The sequence below is a fragment of the Chanodichthys erythropterus genome, chromosome 12, assembly GCF_024489055.1.
Source record: "Chanodichthys erythropterus isolate Z2021 chromosome 12, ASM2448905v1, whole genome shotgun sequence".
NCBI lineage: Eukaryota > Metazoa > Chordata > Actinopteri > Cypriniformes > Xenocyprididae > Chanodichthys > Chanodichthys erythropterus.
The window spans coordinates 49,206,482-49,229,688 of record NC_090232.1 but is presented as its reverse complement, the minus strand read 5'-3'; the positions used below and the strand labels follow the sequence as shown (position 1 = coordinate 49,229,688).

General features: G+C 37.0%; 1 protein-coding gene across 1 annotated transcript in view; it reads right to left on the bottom strand.

Annotated features, from left to right (window-relative positions):
* LOC137032429 (B-cell receptor CD22-like) overlaps nucleotides 1–22,680 on the bottom strand; it is a 59,647-nt gene extending 36,967 nt beyond the window's left edge. The window contains exons 1-3 of the mRNA XM_067404190.1: nucleotides 22,626–22,680; nucleotides 13,067–13,414; nucleotides 12,720–12,968 (exon numbers count right to left, since the gene is read on the bottom strand). Of these exons, the coding sequence (XP_067260291.1) occupies nucleotides 12,720–12,968; nucleotides 13,067–13,414; nucleotides 22,626–22,680 (652 nt within the window). The remainder of the gene's footprint in view (nucleotides 1–12,719; nucleotides 12,969–13,066; nucleotides 13,415–22,625) is intronic.
* Nucleotides 22,681–23,207: the final 527 nt, after the last annotated feature.

Below are 23,207 nucleotides of genomic sequence, written 5' to 3'. Positions count from 1 at the left end.
TAATTAAACTATACAGTTAACTGTCCACCTCTTGGTTGTCTGCATCTCAAGAGAATGCAGAATTCAAGCGACAAATTATGTTTTATAAACAAAGTTTGGGAGAAACACATTCAAACGGTCTTTCTAATCAGCATGATATACTCAGACGAGATATATATATATATATATATATATATATATATATTTTTTTTTTTAATCTATTAAATTATTTGTAATTGTGAACCCATGAAAACCATTGCCACAGGTAATCAGACAATATTTATTTATTTGTTAAAGATTAATTTTTGGCATCTCATCATAGATTCAAATCAATTCAAATTCAATTTTTTTTTTTTATTGCATTGCATTTTATTGCATTTATGAAGAAAAGGTTCAGCACCTAAGGCTCTGTCGCTATTGTCTCAATGGTGTTCAGTGTCTTTGGGTGGATTAGGACTGTTTGTGATTTGGTCTTAGTGACTTAGGAGTCCTCTTGACTACTCCTAATGTTTCACAGATTTAGGAGCTAGTTTTAGCGCTAAAATGCTTTGTGAAATACTCTTAGAGCAAAAATTTAGGAGTCCTAAAATTAGGACTGACACGCCCATTATTTTTAAGAGTTTCTCCTAAATCGGCAAGTTAGGAGCTACTTTTAGCCTTAAGATGTTTTTTGAATACGGCCCCTGACCTCTCTAGATATCTGCATCTTCACTTATTACAAACCACTCTGACTTTGTTTCTTTCATACACATCTTCTTAATGAGGTGTTGATGTTTTATCAAAATTTATAGATATCACTGTTACGGAGGTAAGCGCTTGCTTTAGTTGGGCTCCTGACCCTTGACCGTTTGACTTTTTTTTCTCCAGTTGTTGTAACTGTGTTTTTCTAAAGCATTTATTACTACAAAAAATTGTGAGAAAATAATTATTATCAGTTGGTTTTGATTTGATTATCATACAGTGACCTTATTCACTGATCTTCGAATATTGTTTTCTTTTATGTAGACATATGATAATGCATTAAATTCTGTCCTTTTTTGAAAGTTTTTATCCTAATGCAGAAATTATTCAGACAACATCATGTCGATTCACACAGACATCAAGATTCTGCGTATGATCCTCAACAATGGTGACAAAATTTTCAGATAAACAGATTAACTCTGAACATCACAAAACAAGCTACTAAAGTCACCAAAAAAAAGATTTTTTTAGTGTCACCATTGTTGAGGATCATACGCTGATTCATGATGTCTGTGTGAGTCTAATAGACAGTGCTCAAAACTCTGAATAAAATATATATATATATATATTTATAAAAAAATAAAAAAACTAATAAAAAAGGATAGAAAAAATGCTGATGCAAAACTGACATTTAACACACCCATAGTTTAGACTCTGGAGAAGACCAGTGAATCATCAGCACTAAACAACCAAATTCATCTGATCAGACTTTCTCCTGCATCTTTTGCTATAACAAACGTGTTTTGAAAACACAGTTAAAGCAGTCAAAGAAAATCTAATAATAAAATAGCAAAAATCAAGAGCCCATCTAAAGCAAACGCTCTCCTCTATAACGGTGACTTCAAACTTTATTATTTTCTATAAAACACACACACAGAAGGCAAAGTTCTTGTGCAACTTTGTCTAAAAGTGACGAAAATTGTGAAATTTTACAGAACATTTGGGACATAAAACAACCTCTTTTGGTAATGAAAGTGCTGCAGTTCAAGGTTCATTACATGATTTTAGGGGGACGTTCCAATTTGGTTTATTTTATGGTCACATAAGAACGTTACAAAGAGAACGTTTGGGAAGTTATCAGAACGAGCTATAGTAATAGTCCCCTAAACATTCTCAGAACGTCCTGAATGTTCCCTGAAGATCCACCAAATAACGTTCCCCAAACCTTAAAAGAACTCCACATCGTGACCATCTCTAAACGTTCTGGGAACGTTACTAGACAACGTTCTTAATACCAGTGGACGTTCTGAGAATGTTCTGGGATCGTAACATTTTTTGCAGGACAACCTGTCACCTAGTAACGTTCCCAGAACGTTCAGAGACGGTCACTATGTAGAGTTCTTTTAAGGTTTGGGGAACGTTATTTGGTGGACCTTCAGGGAACATTCAGGACGTTCTGGGAATGTTGAGGGTACTATCACTATAGGACGTTCTGATAACTTCCCAAATGTCCTCTTTGTAACGTTCTTGCATGACCATTAAATTACCAAAATGGAAAGTTCCCCTAAACTCATATCGGGAACGTTATTAAATGATCAACAGAGGACCGTGTGGGAACGTTCTGTTAATGTCCCAAATCTCCTATTTGTAACGTTCTTTTTTTGACCATAAAATAACCAAATTGGAATGTCCCCCTAAAGTCAGATAAGGAACCTTGAACTGCAGCACTTTCATTACCAAAAGAAGACGTTTTAGGAACGTCCCGAATGTTCTGTAAAGGTTCAGGGGCCGTATTCACAAAACATTTTATCTTACCACTAAGAGTTCTCCTAAATAGCAGTAAAAGTTCTTAGCTAAGAGTTTTCTCTTAAAACCTGTTCACAAACCTGCTGAGACCAACTTGAAGTCTTAAGCTAAGAGTAAGGGCGGGGTTGACCTCGTTGCTATGGACTATACACACAGTGATTGGCTGATGGGGAGGAGTCAGTGATTTAATCACAGAAATATTGTAGAATGAAGTGTCATGTTTCCATATTAAAATAAAGGTTTAAAAATACAAATGTTGCCCTATTCAAAATAAAATGTTGCCATATTGTTGCCATAAAGGTTTTAAAATATAGGCTAAGTGTCACTAATTAAACTAGTATATACAGTTAAAAAAAAAAAAAATAATATATATATATATATATATATATATATATATATATATATGTGTGTGTGTGTGTGTGTGTTTTTTTACTCTATTCGATCATTTGTAAGTGTGAACTAATGAAAACCACTGGCACAGGTAATCAGACAATATTTATTTATTTGTTAAAGATTTTTTTTGGCGTCTCATCGTAGATTCAAATCTATAAATCAAAATGTATTGCATTTAGGAAGAAAAGGTTCAGCACCCAAGGCTCTGTCGCTATTGCCTCAATGGTGTTCAGTGTCTTTGGGTGGATTAGGACTGTTTGTGATTTGGTCTTACCCACGTAGAAGGCAACGTTCTCAGGACCTTACGGAATGTTCCCTAAAAGTTCTCAAAAGGGGATAAAATTTCTGAACCTTTACAGAACATTCGGGACGTTCCTAAAACGTCCTCTTTTGGTAATGAAAGTGCTGCAGTTCCTTATATGACTTTAGGGGGACATTCCATTTTGGTTATTTTATGGTCAAAAAAAGAACGTTACAATGAGGATATTTGGGACATTAACAGAACATTGCCACATGGTCCTCTGCTAGTCATTTAATAACGTTCCCGATATGAGTTTAGGGGGACGTTCTATTTTGGTTATTTTATGGTCATGCAAGAACGTTACAAAGAGGACATTTGGGAAGTTATCAGAACGTCCTATAGTAATAGTACCCTCAACATTCCCAGAACGTCCTGAATGTTCCCTGAAGGTCCACCAAATAACGTTCCCCAAACCTTAAAAGAACTCCACATCGTGACCATCTCAGAACGTTCTGGAAACATTACTAGGTGACAGGTTGTCCTGCAAAAAATGTTACGATCCCAGAACATTCTCAGAACGTCCACTGGTATTAAGAACATTGTCTAGTAACGTTCCCAGAATGTTTAGAGACGGTCATGATGTGGAGATCTTTTAAGGTTTGGGGAATGTTATTTGGTGCACTCTTAAAACAGATGTGTTATATCTTAACACATCCGTGTGTCTAGTTAAAGACAACACATGTTGTGTTACTTTTAACTCAACCAGTGTGTTATTTTTTCTTAATACAGGCATAAAATATTTAACACACTAATGTGTGAGAGAGAGAGAGAGAGAAACGACACTGTGTCCAACACAACATGTGTTAACTATCATCCAATCACATTGCTGCTACATCACTCCACAAGCCGTTAAGCAAGTTTGTGCCTCTTTCTTCATTGGCGGATGACTTAACACACGTGTGTTAAAAACAACACAACCTGTGTTATATCTTAACACATCCGTGTGTCTAGTTAAGGACAACACATGTTGTGTTACTTTTTTTAACTCAACCAGTGTGTTATTCTTCTTAACACAGGCAATGTGTTAAAATATTTAACACACTAATGTGTCATAAATCACATAATTTGTGTCATAGATGTGCTATTTTTGACCAGTTAAAATGAATGCAATACACACTCTTAGAAAGGATGTGTTAAAACTGACTCAAAATGTGTTCAATTCTTACACATCAGTGTGTGAGTTTAGGGACAACACTTGTGTGTTAATTCTGACACATTCACTGAGTCAATGATTTTAACACAGTAAATGTGTCAGGAAGGTGATCTGCTGTTAACAAGCAGAATCAAAGGAGAAAATCACAATTTTTAAGCCACCATCATGGAGATGAGTGTTTGCTTTAGTTGGGCTCTTGAACCTTGACTTTTTAATATTAGACTTTGTTTGGGCTGTTGTAACAGCTAGTCAAGTAAACAGAAAAGATGATCAGGTGGTGTTAGTTATGTTTTCACATAATCATTATTTGACCTGAATCACTGAACTCATTTAGAGCCCAATATCTGAGTTAGATTTACATTATTGACTACAGCAGCACTGTGATTCTACAGCACAAGATCAGCTTTATCAATATAATCTGAAGGATTTCTCAAACGTTGTTCTGATTTAAAAGAAAAAAAAAGCTCTTTCATTTAGAGACACAGACATCAAGAATCAGTCTGTGAATCTCAACAATGGTGAGAATAATAAAGCATGTTGCAGTGCATGCTGGGAGCCACCAATCAAAATTCATCCATGGCTCCCATCATGCATTGCTGCATGAATAAATTATGAGCTGAATTGTCTTAATTTAATTCCCTTTATTCTCACTATTTTTTTTTTCTTTCTCTGTTTTATGTGACTTTTTAGTAGCTTCTTTTCTAATGTTTCTAAAATCAGAATATGTTGCCTGTCACCACTGTTGAGATTCACAGGCTGATTCTTGATGTCTGTGTGTGCCTAAAAGCAAGGATTTATTTATTTTTTTTTTTTTGATCAGAACAATTTTTTAAGAAATACCTTTGAATTATGTAGAAAAAGCTGATCTTCTGCTATAATCAATAATGTAAATCTAGCTCAGAGATTGGGCTCTAAATGAGTTCAAGACAAATAATGATTATGTGAAAACATAACAAACACCACCTGATCATCTTTTCTCTTTGCTTGTCTGGCTATTATAACTCACTCACAACAGCCCAAACAAAATCTAATATTAAAAAGTCAAGGGTCAAGAGCCCAACTAAAGCAAACACTCATCTCCATGATGGTAACTTAAAATTGTGAATTTCTCCTTTGATTCTGCTTGTTAACAGCAGATCACCTTCCTGACACATTTACTGTGTTAAAATCATAACACAATGAATGTGTCAAAATGAACACAAGTCATCCACCGATGAAGAAAGAGGCACAAACTTGCTTAACGGCTTGCGGAGTGACGTAGCAGCAATGTGATTGGATGATAGTTTAACACATGTTGTGTTGGACACAGTGTTGTTTCTCTCTTTCTCTCTCTCTCTCTCTGCACATGATCAACTTAAATTGACACAAAAATGTGTTAAAATAGCCATAACACAAAAAATGTGTTATTAATTAACACATCCTTTTTGAGAGTGTGGATCTTCGGGGAATGTTATTTGGTGGATCTTCAGGGAACATTCAGGACGTTCTGGGAATGTTTAGGGGACTATCACTATAGGACATTCTGATAACTTCCCAAACGTCCTCTTTGTAATGTTCTTATGTGACCATAAAATAAACCAAATTGGAACGTCCCCCTAAAATCATGTAATGAACCTTGAACTGCAGCTCTTTCATAACCAAAAGAGGACGTTTTATGTCCCAAATGTTCTGTAAAATTTCAGAATTTTCGTCACTTTTAGACAAAGTTGCACAAGAACTTTGCCTTCTGTGTGTGTTTTATAGAAAATAATAAAGTTTGAAGTCACCGTTATAGAGGAGAGCGTTTGCTTTAGATGGGCTCTTGATTTTTGCTATTTAACTATTAGATTTTTATTGGCTGCTTTAACTGTGTTTTCAAAACACGTTTTTTATAGCAAATGATGCAGGAGAAAGTCTGGTCAGATGAATTTGGTTGTTTAGTGCTGATGATTCACTGGTCTTCTCCAGAGTCTAAACTATGAGTGTGTTAAATGTCAGTTTTGCATCAACTTTTTTCCCCTCCTTTTTTTTTATAAAAATATTTTATACAGAGTTTTGAGCGGTGTCTTTTAGACTCACACAGACACCATGAATCAGCGTATGATCCTCAACAATGGTGACACTAAAAAAAATCTTTTTTGTGTGACTTTAGTAGCTTGTTTTGTGATGTTCAGAGTTAATCTGGTTATCTGAAAATTTTGTCACCATTGTTGAGGATCATACGCAGAATCTTGATTTCTGTGTGAATCGACATGATGTTGTCTGAATAATTTCTGCATAAGGATAAAAACTTTCAAAGAAGAACAGGATCTAATGCCTTATATGTCTACATAAAAGAAAACACAATATTCGAAGATCAGTGAATAAGGTCACTGTATGATGATCAAATCAACATCAATGACTAAACATCCAAACCCAACTGATAATATTTATTTTCTCACAATTTTTTGTAGTAACAAATGCTTTAGAAAAACAGTTACAACAATTAAAGAAAAAATAAAGTCAAATTGTCAAGGGTCAGGAACCCAACTAAAGCAAGCGCTTACCTCCGTAACGGTGATATCTATAAATTTAGATAAAACATCAACACCTCATTAAGAAGATTTGTATGAAAGAAACAAAGTCAGAGTGGTTTGTAATAAGTGAAGATGCAGATATCTAGAGAGATCTGGGGCCGTATTCACAAAACATCTTAAGGCTAAAAGTAGCTCCTAAATTGCTGATTTAGGAGAAACTCTTAAAAATAATGGGCGTGTCAGTCCTAATTTTAGGACTCCTAAATTTTTGCTCTAAGAGTATTTCACAAAGCATTTTAGCGCTAAAACTAGCTCCTAAACCTGTGAAACGTTAGGAGTAGTCAAGAGGACTCCTAAGTCACTAAGAGCAAATCACAAACAGTCCTAATCCACCCAAAGACACTGAACACCATTGAGACAATAGTGATAGAGCCTTAGGTGTTGAACCTTTTCTTCATAAATGCAATAAAATGCAATGCAATAAAAAAAAAATTGATTTATAGATTTGAATCTATGATGAGACGCCAAAAATTAATCTTTAACAAATAAATCAATATTGTCTGATTACCTGTGGCAGTGGTTTTCATGGGTTCACACTTACAAATAATTTAATAGAGTAAAAAAAAAAAAAAAAATATATATATATATATATATATATATGTATCCCCTCTGTGTATTTATTCCTCTTCTCGTGCTGATTAGAAAGACCGTTTGAATGTGTTTCTCCCAAACTTTGTTTATAAAACATAATTTGTCGGTTGAATTCTGCATTCTCTTGAGATGGCAGCAATATGTCAACATTTTATTTTGACTGTGGGAACATCTTTATTAAAAAAACATTTATTTGAATAGGGCAACATTTGTATTTTTAAACCTTTATTTTAATATGTAAACATGACACCTCATTCTACAATGTTTCTATGATTAAATCACTGACTCCTCCCCATCAGCCAATCACTGTGTGTTTATTCCATAGCAACGAGGTCAACCCCGCCCTTACTCTCAGCTTAAGACTTCAGTCTATTCCTTAGTAAAAGTTGGTCTCAGCAGCTTTGTGAATAGGTTTTAAGAGAAAACTCTTAGCTAAGAACTTTTACTGCTATTTAGGAGAACTCTTAGTGGTAAGATAAAATGTTTTGTGAATACAGCCCCTGTTATTGTTTAATGTTGTTTGTGTTATCTGAGTTTTATGTGTCACCATTGTGCTGAAGGGTAGCTCCTGTGCTTCAGTCAGTGATGATCCACAAACACTGATGTTCTGCTGCATGTTGCTTTTTTTAAAGACAGTAACTGTGTAGTTACTGATGCAGTGATACAGCAGTTACATTAGCTCATGTGTGTGTTTTTGTCAGCTAATGACTTAATGCAAGAGATTTGCAATTTGAAGAAAAGGTTTCATAATATTAATCCAGGAAATACCTGTAGAGAGCTTTAAGTGAAAATAGTTTTTGTTTGAACAGCCACTTTTATAAGTCAAGTTTTTGACAAGGGCAGCGGGGACGTTCTGAGAACATTTCCAAATAAAGTATGGTTCCCTAAACGTTCAGAGAATGTCTTGAATGTTCCCTGAAGGTCCACCAAATAACGTCCCCCAAACCTTAAAAGAACTCCACATCTTGACCGTCTGTGAACATAATGGGAACGTTACTCAACACCAGTGGGGACGTTCTGAGAATGTTCTGGGAACGTAAAATTTCTAGCGGGGTAGTGACTTAGGAGTCCTCTTGACTACTCCTAACGTTTCACAGATTTAGGAGCTAGTTTTAGCGCTAAAATGCTTTGTGAAATACTCTTAGAGCAAAAATTTAGGAGTCCTAAAATTAGGACTGACACACCCATTATTTTTAAGAGTTTCTCCTAAATCGGCAAGTTAGGAGCTACTTTTAGCCTTAAGATGTTTTGTGAATACGGCCCCAGAAATTGTATCACCTTTTGAGAACTTTTAGGGAACGTTGCGTAAGGTCCTGAGAACGTTTCCTTCTACGTGGGTAAGATCAAATCACAAACAGTCCTAATAAACCCAAAGACACTGAACACCATTGAGGCAATAGCGACAGAGCCTTGGGTGCTGAACCTTTTCTTCATAAATGCAATACATTTTGATTTATAGATTTGAATCTACGATGAGACGCCAAAAAAAATCTTTAACAAATAAATAAAGATTGTCTGATTACCTGTGCCAGTGGTTTTCATTAGTTCACACTTACAAATGATCAAATAGAGTAAAAAAAACACACACACACACACACACACACACACACACACACACACACACACACACACACACACACACACACACACAAACACACACACATATATATATATATATATATATATATTTTTTTTTTTTTTTTTTTAACTGTATATACTAGTTTAATTAGTGACACTTAGCCTATATTTTAAAACCTTTATGGCAACAATATGGCAACATTTTATTTTGAATAGGGCAACATTTGTATTTTTAAACCTTTATTTTAATAAGGAAACATGACACCTCATTCTACAATATTTCTGTGATTAAATCACTGACTCCTCCCCCATCAGCCAATCACTGTGTGTTTACTCCATAGCAACGAGGTCAGCCCCGCCCTTACTCTTAGCTTAAGACTTCAAGTTGGTCTCAGCAGCTTTGTGAACAGGTTTTAAGAGAAAACTCTTAGCTAAGAACTTTTACTGCTATTTAGGAGAACTCTTAGTGGTAAGATAAAATGTTTTGTGAATACGGCCCCAGATTTTTAATCCCCGTATCCGCTTACATATATTTATATATAATCTATTTTTAATCTTTATAATAAAAATGTATAATTCAGATTTTGATCTCCATATCCATTTACATATATTATATATATCTTCCAAGGGGGTTTTTCCCTCCTAGGACTTTTTTCCCAGTGTTAGCACGCTGGGTTTTTCTCCTAGGGGGTTTTTTCCACCCCTGGGAGTCAGCCGACATTGGCTTAATGTAGCACCATCTTGTATATGTTACATATTACCACGCTTGCTTGTACAGCTTATTTTTAACCACTTCTCTTTTTTCTGTGCTTCTAATATGTAAAGCTGCTTTGAAACAATTACCAATTGTAAAAGCGCTATATAAATAAATTTGACTTGACTTGACTATAGACTAAACATGTAACACACGTGCATGACGTCACCTTTTTAACAAATTCCTGTTTTTGTATTTTATACAAATATGATAACAGTATTGTTTTCAAAAACTTGCACTTTGAAACCCCCTTTTTTTTTCAGAAGTTTGCGTTTTTAGTACCCCAAAATGTCATTGTGGTGTAAATGAACAGCCAAAACTCATAAAAAGTTTTTAGTCGTGTCACGTAAATGGCCCCTTAATTTGAATTTTTTTGCACAATGACAATTCACCAGCTTTTTTACTTTCAACATGTTTCATCGTGTTTCTTCAACTATACAGAAATAAACATCTTTAGTGACTCATCACTGATGATCCTGTCAATCATATGTGGCTCCGCCCACAGAGCTCAGGATTGGTTCCTTCATGCTCCGCCTCTTACTGCAGCATCTTCCTGTTGATCGGAACAAACAATAAGATGAAGAAAGACTGACTGAAGTTCATCAACAACATTATAAACCTTTCACAAGATCCACAAATCAATCACACTAGAGCTGAAGAGAGTTTGATTGATGATATTGAGAAGAGCTGCAGGTTCAGACACTCACTGATGGATTCTCATGTTTAGAAAAGCTCTGAGGATCAAGAGTCCTGCAGGAGTCTTCAGGAGCTCTGGGATGAACCGTCTGTGTGAAAGAGAGAGAGATCGGTCATGTGATCATCTGTGATGGATCATCTGACTGTGACGTCTCACTTACTGTGAGTGTGTCGTACAGGTCAGAGGTCGTGGACTTGAGCTCAAGAGCTGTATATGTGTCTTCATTGGGATCAGAGATCTACAGGAGAGACAGAAGGACTCACATCACAAAATATCACAAAAATAAATGTATAATATTAAAAATATGGTCAATAATAAATTTAGGAATATACATGTTTTTATAGAAACACTGTAAAAATATAAAGGAAAAAAGATCCCTGACAATGTTCAAAATAAATGGGACGCCGTACGCTTTTCTTGGCTTCAAATTCAAGTCACATGACAGATTAGACCATGTTTTTGACCACATAAAACAAATCAATGATAAATGATTGTACGTGAATGAAGTCATCTCTGATTGGTCAGTGTTGTGGCAGACATGTATCTTGTACAAAACCCTTATTTATCATTAAAAACTCAACCAGATTGGATCAATTGACTAAAAACTTAAGCCCACTCACAACTGTCCAATAAAATCAGGTTTGTTTTTTGATTTTTATATTATCGTACAAACTAGTTACTGACTGGATTGTGACTGAGAAGGTTTGAATCCCGTCGGTCTGTACAGTTACAGTCTGAAACACAGACAACAGCTGATGTGAATCATGTTGAGATGATTTACCTGTTTCACTGTGAGATCTTCAGTTTGACCATCCCTTCGTTTCCTCCTGTTATAATGACAGACATTAACAGCATATGGACTCTATTAAATTAAGAGAAAATATGAATGTTGATTTTAAAGATTACTAATAATTAAAAACACAACTGAGCCATTATTAGACCAAAAGTGAACTTATACAATCACTGCAGGGTTTTTTGTTATTGAGCTCACATTATAAACAGGATGATGATGATGATGATGATGATGAAGCATAATCCTCCAGATGTCGCTGCGATCACAATCACATTCCTACCATCATCATGATGAACTGAAAGAGGAAGATCATCATGATTGACTCTCCAAACTGATGAATAATGTGAAGATACAGGAGTGTGTTAATAAAAGCTTCACCTGTGACAGTTACAGCGTCTGATCTCTGAGATCCATGTTGATTGTGAGCCTCACAGTAGAAGCGTCCACTCTGTAGTGCACTGTATTTTTTTAATGTATCTACCTCTAAAAGTACAATATTTTCATGTAAAATATGCTTATTTTTTATGTTGTATGTAAGCAATAAGGTACGAGAGGCTTTGCTGTATCATGTATAAGTCACGGCTGAAGGGCATTCACATATCGCATATCAGATTGGAAAGGCATTTATTTTCAATAAAAATATTTAAAAAAATTAAAATATAGTGCCTAATGAGCATTTAATAATAAAGAATTCATCAGGTTGTCCCAATAAGGCGGCATCTATGTAATAATTTTAATAAATTTAAGGAAACACATTATTCTGATGGTCCGCTTTAGACATTATACTAACTATAAGTAACTTTGCAACTACATGTCAACTAACTCTCATTAGAGTATTAGTAGAGTATTAGTAGGTTAGGTGTTAGTAGGGTTTGGGTTGAATAAGATGGAATGTAGTTGCAAAGTTACTTATATTTAGTAGAACATCTAAAGTGAACCATCAAAATAAAATGTAACCAAATATAATCATTTACACACTTTTGCATCCTGAAATGTACAACAATACTGAGGTGCAAATACTATCCACCACTATTTACAAGTATAAATAGTATCTAACTATTTATTGAAAATACTGCTAGTTTTACGTTATGTAAATAAAATCTATTGCTATTTTTACTTATTGTAAAGATCATATCACTAAGAAAATGCTGCTATTGTCACTTAGTGTAAATAGACTCTAATGCTATTTAAACTTGAAAATATCTGATGTTGAAAAATATAGTCCTATACCAGGGATGAGCAACTTCAGTCCTGGAGAGTCACTGTCCAACAGTTTAGCTCCAACCCTGATCAAAACTCACCTGTCTGTAGCTTTAGTCATGTTGTAGACCTTTAGATGGTTCAGGTGTGTTTGGAGCTAAACTCTGCAGGACTGATGTTGCCCATCCCAGTCCTAAACTCTGCTAGCTTTTCAACTTAAACAAGACCAAATACTCACACATGACACTGAGCTGAACAGCAGGAGAGATGTGATTGTGTCCGTGTACAGCACAGCTATATCTGCCTGCATCCTCTCTTCTGACTGACTGCAGCAGGAGTTCATTGTTTCTGTCTCTTCTCTCAGTTAATGGCTGTGAGTTTCTGTACCAGATGAATGTTGCTCTGTCAGTCAGAGTGCAGCTGCTTTTACATGTCAGACGGACTGAATCTCCCTCTGTCACTCTCTCAGGAGACTCCACCTGAAGATCTGAACACAACACACACATTATATCTAGTGCTGCTGTCATACACTGATTATTATTCAACATAATGCACAGAAGAAGAGAGAAACCTCACCAAAGTCACCTGTGACAGAAAGAGTCACTCCTGTTTTACCAATCCATTTTCCTTTATTAGTGATGAATCTGAAATAGTACATGTGTGAATCGTTCAGTGTCACATGACTCAGTCTGATGGTGCAGATCTGCTGTTTATCTCCCAGATACTGAAGCCTCTGACTGTATTCAGGGTCCTCAGACAGATCTGGAAACTCTTCTGTGTCCAGTTTATAGTTTTTTGTCTTGCTCCAGAACACTCTCCTGATCTTATATCCAGTAGGGTATGTATAAGTGCAGTTTATTATCACTGATGAGTCCTTTAGTGCACAGATGTGTGAAGGACTGTAACTCACACCCCAATCAGCACTAGAAACCCCTGAAACACAGAATTCATCAAGATGAACATATTGTCATAAAATGGGTTGTTCCAGTCCTTGATTCTGATTGGTTGAGCCGCGTTCAAAGCCAATGTAAATTACTCTACAAACATACACCTGCAATTTTTTTTTTTTTTAAATATAGATTTTTTTTTTAAGGACTAACGTTTATAAAAAGCAATAATCCCTGTGAAGTCGTGGTTTACAGTGAATTTAGAACAGATAAAGGTAGTGACGTTGATAGGCACAATGTGAAGCAGTTTTCATGTTTGTTTGTTTTTTCATTTTCAGTTACACTGGACCATCAAAACATCTACTAAATTATATATGAGCAATATCACACGAGTAGCCGTGCGATATGGCTGTATATCAGCCATATCGCACGGCTACGAGTGTGATATTGCGTTTATACAACAGTTCGACGGCACGAGTGTGTAAATAAATAAGAACAACAACGGAGTGTCTTTAAAATCCTCTTTTGTGCAGCACTACTTCCTTCCGCCACGGATTCAAATGTCAATTTGACAGTTGGACCAAGCCTCCGTTACTAATTCTAAAACGTCACTTCAGAACTAGTAACGAAGGAATGTTTCAAAACTCAAGTTGTCAGTTGAACCAAGCCTCCGTTGCTAACTCTAAAATGTCACTTTAGAACTAGTAACGAAGGAACGTTGAGTCGCTTCATTGAAACACATTGAATTTTCTACAGTATTAGAGAGAGAGAGAGAGAGAGAGAGAGAGAGACAAGAGAAGTCATGATCTACATGAGCTCTTAGATTTTCTTCTTTGTTTGCTATTTTGAGCTGAGAAATAGATAAAAAAATCTACAAAATCTACAAGAATACCACATACAGAAGTGAACTTTGATGAAAAGGACTCAGAAAGTATAGTATTTTTGTTTTTAAACCCAAATAATCAACGCAGAGGATCAGAGGATCAGATTTCTAGCAGCAGGCCTGTTGGAAAATTGGAGGGAAGTTTTAAAACAAGAGAAGATCCACTTATTCACAGAGGGAGAAGCAGTGAGTACAACTAAAACTGCCCTGGGAATCTTTTTTTATCTGGTTAGGTTGTTTTTTGCAAATACATGGGCATAAAATTGACATTTTTATATTTTTATAAGCTAAAAATGCTAAAAAGCTAAAACTATGGCTAGCCCACACTCTAGCATTCCTCAATGTAGCAATTCAAATGAGCCAGAGAGAATCAACCAATCAGAGCAGCAGCCGCAATCACCCCACGACCATATACAGATGAGCTCAGACTGTGTGCCCATACACTATCCCTCTGATATCAAAACTGACTCTGCAAGGAAAAACTACAAGCAGAAACTTCTTTCAAGCAGTCCAGAGACTCTATTTGCGGATCTGTTCAAAACTGGAGAAATCTGCAACCTTATTTTCTTCTCTGATCACCCCAATGCCTGGCATAAGGCCATCATCAACCATTACCCCTCTGTAAAGAAAGAAGGCATCTGTAATGGCTGGAAAGTCAAAATTAGAGAACCACATGACCCTGACAACACTGTGATGACTGTGAACATCTATAAAAATGGCACAGTCATGGTACAGGGGAACCTGAAATTATTCCAGGCGAACTATGAAGCTATGAAATATGAGAAGGCTTTACTCTCTGAAAGTCTGTCATCTGAGCAAAATGCACAGAACAGCACCTCAGATCTCAGACCCAATCCTGCAGAAACTGCTAAAAGTGAAAACATCTCACCCTCCCTGCTCAAATCTATACCTCTACTTCAGGAGCACTTCACAAAGCTGGAGATGGAGATGGTCCAGCTCAGAGAAACTGTGCTTAAACAGGAGCAGTCAGACACATGTCATACTGAGCTCAAGCAGAACACAGAACACTTAACACAGAGACTGACAGCCCTCACACAGCAAATGAGAAAGCTTCAGAAGGAGAAGGACAGTTATCAGTGTGAGCTGACTGCACTGAGACTTCAGCTACAGGACAGAGAACAGTCCACACTAGAGATGAGGCAGCAGCTGAGAGAGATACAGGAGGAGAGAGAAATAGAAAGCACTGAGATCCAGACCCTGAAAGAGCAGCTGAGAGAGATACAGGAGGAGAGAGAGACAGAAAGCAATGAGATTCAGACCCTGAAAGAGCAGCTGAGAGACATACAAGAGACGAGAGAGTTGGAGAACAGTGAGATCCAGGCCCTGAAAGAGCAACTAAGAGAGCTTCTCCTGGCCAGAAAAGAACCAGAGCAGACACACAGAGCTCAAACAATGCCCTCCACCCCAGAGCTTTCTAACACAAGGAGTCAACACCCACCCCTCTGTGCAGAGAGACCCAATCCAGACAGCTCACAGCCATCACAGCGCCCCCTGTCAGGCTCCCCTGTCCCAGCACAACAGCATCAGCCCTCGTCTCACAGCAGACCAGCACCATCCAGCACAGAGGAAGCTCAAATAGCTCTCCTCATTGATTCAAACGGCAAATTCATCGACACAAAAAAACTTTTCCCTCGACACAAAGCTGTTAAATTCTGGTGTCCCACCACTGACAAAGCCTTGGAGCTCCTGACAGAATCTCAACTAGGTCGGCCCAGTCACATCATAATCCACACTTGTACCAACGACCTGCGGAGCCAACAGGACAGAGTGTCTGACTCCCTCAGAGCCGTCGTGGAAAAAGCTAGAAAAACGTTCCCTAACTCAAAAATCATCCTGTCCACTTTACTTCAAAGAAAAGATTTCCATCCCAAAACAATCAATAAAATAAATTCCAGCATCTCTAGACATTGTGCCCTTTTGCCTAACGTCCACTTGGCCCACCATCCAGACCTGGACACTGACTGTCTATATGACCACGTCCACCTTTACAAGAACCTGGTTCATATTTTTGCAAAGAGACTCAAAGATGTCACTCTGAACAGGAGTGACCAGACAATCCCCAGGTGGAGCAGAACCAGCCCTAAACCAGCCAATCCGACGAGACTCACTTCAGGAAACTACATTGCAGCCAACACCTCATCCAAAGCCCCGGCCAGAGCACCTCCCAGAGCTTCAACACGCAGACCGGATCCATACGGACAGAGACTATCCTACAACAGTCCCGCAGCTCCAGCAGCTGAAGCCCGCCCACAGCAGAGCCCGGCCCAGCCAGGCAGACTGAGCTACGCCCAGGCTGTCAGCGGAGGAGCAAACCGAGCTAACGATGAACTTCACGACATCCAACACATGCTGAGTATCATCTGCTCTCACTTACTAACACACAGTGGACAATGGTAAAAAAAAAAAAAAAAAAAAAAGTGAATTTAGATTTGATCGTTTTTCCTAACATTACTTTCCACAATTCATTGTTTTTCACTCAATATACTATACATATATATTTTTTCTATCGATCTCTTTTCTCAAAATGGCAAACAAACCATATTGTTTAATTTAAAAGTTTGTGATGAAATCACTCAGCTTTTCTACATGGAATATCCAAGGTCTAAACTCCTCAATCTTTGGTCTAAAAAGTAGAAATCCTGACTTTATGAGAGAAATTCAAGACATAGATGTCATAATCTTGCAGGAAACCTGGTGTAGAGGAGATGTGTTCACTGGTTGTCCCTCAGGATACAGAGAGATCATATTACCATCAGTCAAACTCACATCAGTCACACAGGGGAGAGACTCGGGGGGATGATAATCTGGACTAAATCTGAACTATCCATAGAATCAGTCAAAAAAGATCAATATCACCTGTGGCTGAAAATTAAAGAAGGAATAATATCAACATCTCAGCCTGTCTTCCTTTGTGCCACATATATACCCCCTCGAGTCTCCGTACTTCCAAGAGGAAACCTTTCAAACCATAGAACGGGAAATCAGCCATTTCCAGGCCCAGGGAAATGTGCTGCTTATGGGTGATCTGAATGCCAGAACTGGAGAAGAATTTGATTTCTTAGAATCACATGGTACAAGATTTATCACTGGCAGTAATAACCTATTCCCTTGTTACCCCACCAGACAAAATTGTGATCACACAGTGAACGCTCACGGACGGCAGCTGCTGCAGCTCTGCCGAGGACTGGCTCTGTACATCGTCAACGGAAGACTGCGAGGGGACTCGCTCGGCCGATACACCTACAGCTCAGCTCTTGGTAACAGCACTGTAGATTACGCAATCACAGATCTCGACCTTTCTTCTTTGAGAGCATTCACAGTCAAACCCTTAAAACCTTTCTCAGACCACAGCCAAATCACCCTTTATATAAAGCAATCTGAAACATCACCCAAACCAATTAAAACACCATATCAAATGAACAAAATAACATCATTTAAATGGACAGAAAACAGCGCCACTAATTACATCAATGCTGTTGAATCTTCAGAAATTCAATCCCTTTTACATTCATTCCAAATACAAGTATACCCTAAAAATCAATTCGGCATCAATCAGGAAGTACAAGATCTAAACAACATATTCTACAAAACAGCACGAAAAAGTAATTTGACAATTGTTAAATCAAAGAAAAAATATTTAGAAACTGACAAATGGTTTGATTTGGACTGTAAGGCTCTGAGAAAAAACCTCAGAAATTTATCAAATCAAAAACACAGACAACCAGATAATCCAGATGTCCGCCTTCATTACTGTGATGCACTAAAACAATATAAAGCCACACTCCGTCGGAAAAAAGCACAGTTTTTGCAAAACCAGTTTGAAGAAATCGAAAAGTCTATAAATTCACACAAATTTTGGGATAAATGGAGATTACTATACAAACCAAATCAAGAAGTTCTGGCAATCCAAGATGGGGAGAAGTGGAAAAACCACTTCCAAGAATTGTATAGCCCAACTGAAATTCTAAATTCTAATCAAAATGAAATAATAAACAAACTAGACAATTTGGAAAGATCAATTAAAGCAAATCAAAACCCCTTAGATTTCCCCATAACAATAAAAGAATTGGAAGACAAATTACGGGTCCTTGAGTCCAAGAAAGCCTGTGGTGTTGACAGCGTCCTGAATGAGATGCTGAAACACACAGACCAAAGCTTCAAACTGGCCATGCTAAAACTGTTCAATGATGTTCTGAGTGTCGGGTTTTTCCCTGAGATCTGGAACAAGGGCCTCATCAGCCCTATCCACAAGAATGGTGACAAATCAGACCCCAACAACTACCGAGGCATCTGTGTGAACAGTAACCTGGGGAAGGTTTTCTGCAGCATCTTGAACACAAGACTCCTAGACTTCCTTATGAAGCACAATGCCTTGAGTAAATGTCAAATTGGCTTTCTTCCAAAATGTCGCACATCCGATCACATTTTTACATTACAAACACTAATTGATAAATATGTTCATCAAAACAAAAGACAAATTTTTGCTTGTTTCGTTGATTTCAAAAAAGCATTTGATTCAATCTGGCATGAAGGATTATACCTAAAACTTATTGACAGTGGAATAGGGGGAAAATTCTATGATTTGATCAAATCAATGTACACAGCCAGCCAATGTGCGGTTAAAATTGGAAACACGAGAACCGAATTTTTCCCCCAGGGGCGTGGAGTGAGACAGGGCTGCAGTTTAAGCCCCACCCTCTTTAACATTTATATCAATCAATTGGCCAATATTATAGAAAACGCTCCCATTCAAGGTCTCACTCTACACGACACAGATATAAAGTGTCTTCTCTATGCAGATGACCTGGTGCTCCTGTCGCCCACTAAAGAAGGGCTTCAGGACAGCCTGAATCTGCTGGAGGATTACTGTCAGTCCTGGGCCCTGACAGTCAACCTCCAAAAAACTAGAATCATGATGTTCCAGAAACGCTCCAGATCTCAGGGACCAACACACACATTCACACTATCACACAGAACCATTGAAAGCACAAAAACATACACTTACCTTGGCCTGAAAATAACTCCAACAGGTAACTTTACTTTGGCTGTGAATGAACTCAAAGAGAAAGCTCAAAGGGCTTTCTATGCCATTAAAAGATCAATTAAAATTGACATCCCAATCCAAATTTGGCTCAAACTTTTCAAATCTATAATTGAACCTATTGTTTTATATGGCAGTGAAGTGTGGGGTCCTTCTATAAAATTTGATTTCTTAAATTGGGAAAAACATCCGATTGAAATTCTACATTTAGAATTCTGTAAAAGAATACTGAAAGTCCAAAGAAAGACGCCAAACAATGGATGCAGGGCAGAATTAGGCCAATACCCTCTCCTTCTAAATATCCAAAAAAGAGCCATCAAATTCTGGAAACACCTAAAAACAAGCGACCCCAACACATACCATTACAAAGCCCTAAAACACCAAGAGCTGAGCGTAAGTAAGAGTCCCCTGTGCCAGCTGGTGCTGAGACTGACTGACCTCACACCCGCTGAGATCTGCCAGCCTCAGGACTCACACACACTCACACACATTCGGCTTACACAAATTATAAACACAGAAAAAGACAAGTACATCACCCATTGGACAAACACCACTAAAAACCAACACAAACTGGAATGTTATTCGGCACTAAATCGAGAATACGCTATTGCGAACTACCTGAGCACAGTTAGTGATGCGAAACTCAGGAAAACACTGACGGTGTACAGACTCAGCGAGCACAGTCTGGCCATAGAGACGGGCCGGCGCAGACAGACATGGCTCTCCCGTGAGAACAGACTCTGCTCGCACTGCATCCTGGGAGTGATGGAGACGGAGCTGCATTTCCTCACAGAATGCCCAAAATACCAAGATATCAGAGACCACTACTTCCCCAAAATTAATAAAATATTCCCCCAATTTAACTCCTACAGCCCAATCCAAAAACTATATTACATTCTTGGCGAAGAAGCCAAATGTTCCAATATAGCTGCAAGATTTGTTGCATCTTGCCATCTCCTGAGGGACAACCAGAAAGAAACAAACAGCCAGTAAACACATCCCCATTAGACCTACACACTGTATATACTGTATATAATGTTCAAATTCTAAGTTCAGTTATTACTACATGATTTCTGTATTATAATCTTTTTTATTTATTATTTTTTAGAATTATTCTATTCTGTTACTAAAATTATTTTTATTTATTTTATTATTTTCTCTACATAGGCTTTACTCAGATGTTCTGTTATTCTAAATATTTTTTCTATGTTGGTTAAATGCTTTGGCAATACAAAATGTATCTTTTTGTCATGCCAATAAAGCTATCTGAATTGAATTGAATTGAGAGAGAGAGAGAGAGAGTAGCTATTACCTGTTTGGTATATTGCATTACATTCATTCATCAAGTCGATGTCCATAATATTACATCCTTTAAACAAGTCCGTTTGAATGTCCGCTGAGGTAAGCGATCTTTGTATTTGTCTTTTTTTTTTTTTTCAGCTTTGGGAATTTTCCATAGCACCACAGCGCTAAAACAACTTCCTTTTGAAAAAGTTCCTTTCAATTTAAAAGTCTCTTGTGACTCCCTGACTAATTCTCCTGTAAAGTGTTGCCGCCATCTAATGGCGTATTAATGTAATGTTCACTCAATCCATATTACTTAATGGACATATTTATATAAAATAATATTTATTGAACACCATATAAGCACAATTGTACAGTTCAGTCAAACATGAAGCACTAGTTATTAAAAAAAAAAAAATAGGTCACCATTTACGCTGGTATGTGGGTTTTACAAATATTTAACGAATGAAAAGGATTTTAAAGAGCTTGTGACAAAACCTACTAACTCCATTGGATCCTCAAACTGTCAATCAAGCCTCATTAATCCGCCTCCCCTCGTGAATGAAGTGCGCACGCAGTTTGGACATCTCCTCTGTGCAATGCAAAGGTAAATAAAAGATCTGATGTTTGAAAAAAAAAAAATGTAAAGCGTTTTCTTTACTCAAAAAAACATGTTTATAAAGTTTAATGTTTTACATATTTGAAGCAGAGAAGAGTCTGATATGTCCCGTCTAGTTGTAGTCAATGTGCTATATGTAACGTAACGTTTATTATTATCAAATTTAATATAGCACAATTCGCTCTGTACACTTGCTCTGTAACAAATAATAGATTAATAAGACCAAAGATTGCCCGTTCTATGTAAATTGAATTATGTCTCGTGTTTAACCACTATAAGAGCCAGCGGCAAATCCCCGAGTCACTGGCCGAGATGAAGCTGTTCTCGGCGGTTACAGAATCACTGAACGGCCGCTGAAGCACTCAAGCTCGCATCTCCGAAAACGCCAAAACAAATTGTAAAATAGGTGCTGTTATTAAATATGAGTCACATATTTCAGGTCTAAACAACTACATTCTCGCCTAAAAAACTATTAAAACTACAGTTCGTGGTACAAGAAGTAGTATTTGTAAAAATTACGGTTGATTTGATCGGCCGCCATGACGGTCACTTCAAGCGGAGTGATACAAACGGTGAAAAGGCAGTAGGAGTGCTGTTATCACTGAAATATCGCATGGCTATCAGCCAATCAGATTCGAGAACCAGACAGAACTGTTGTATAAATATATATATATATATATATATATATATATATATATATATATATATATATATATATACTTCTTGAAAACAGTCACTCATTGCAGGAAATAGCATTAGCTAATCTCAGAATAGTGAGTGTAATAAAAGATGAAGGAAGTTGCAGAAATGAACAAACAAAGACAAGTGAAAACAGAAGAAGGAAGTAAATCAAGAACATGCTGCATTATCAAATAATCAAACACGTTAATTAGGACTAAGAAAACATTCAATGATGATTTAAAAAAAAAAAAAAAGATCAATGATATCAAAAATGGGAGTTTGTGGATTTAAATTAATGTCTGTCAGCGCTGAGATCTTCTATATGCAAACAACATTTTTTGACATATAAACCTCTACAATATCTCCACATTGTCTTCAGAGAAAATGAGCCAAAAAATTTTCTATGATCTGGTGATACACTGATGTTTGTCCAATCAAATGCTCTGATGAGTGAGAAAGTCCCTCCCCTAAACCACCTGACACTGACTAGACAGTACAAAATTACTAATTCATGTTCAAGATTGTGACGTAACTAAAAACTATTGGATATTTATAAAATGAACAAGGCCATTGACACGCCTCACCCAAACTTCCTGTTTCAAAAGGAAAAACATAAATATACCACAGAAAACTGTTCATTTATTTGCTCATTATGTTTTGTTTTGTTTGTTTGTTTTGTTTTTGAAAATAAAATGACATTTAAAAATATGAATGAAACAGAGACTCACTGTGAATCATGAGCAGAAAGATCAGAGGAAGAGCAGGAGCCATTCTGACCAACATCAGAATCAAATATATCTATAATACAGCATAAATCATCACTCATATACTCATAAACAGTGTCTGTTCATCACTCTAAACAGCTCTTAGTGTTAGTAAGATCTTTGCTCATCTGAAGATTATTAATGCTCAACATCAGTGTGTGTAAATGAACTGATCATTAGATGTACAGAAGATATTTCTCATGTCAGGAATCATGTGTTATATGAGCTTCATCTATAGAAATAATCATCAGTTTTTATTGAAGTATGAATGTGTTTGTCTTACCGTGTTGAAGCTCATCAGATCAACAGCAACCAAATGACTGACTGTTTTAACTCATGCACTTTAGCTTTAATCTGACAGACTGTAGTTAACACTGTTTATTAATGACCAGTGCTGGAAATATCAGTGTCCCTCCCTCTACAAGAGAACAACATCACTGAACTAAACCTAATTAAAGAAAAATAATGATCTTTTTCTTTAAGTTAATTTAAATACATTCACTATGAAGACGTTTAGAGAACAGGATTGAGATGTTCTGCTGGATA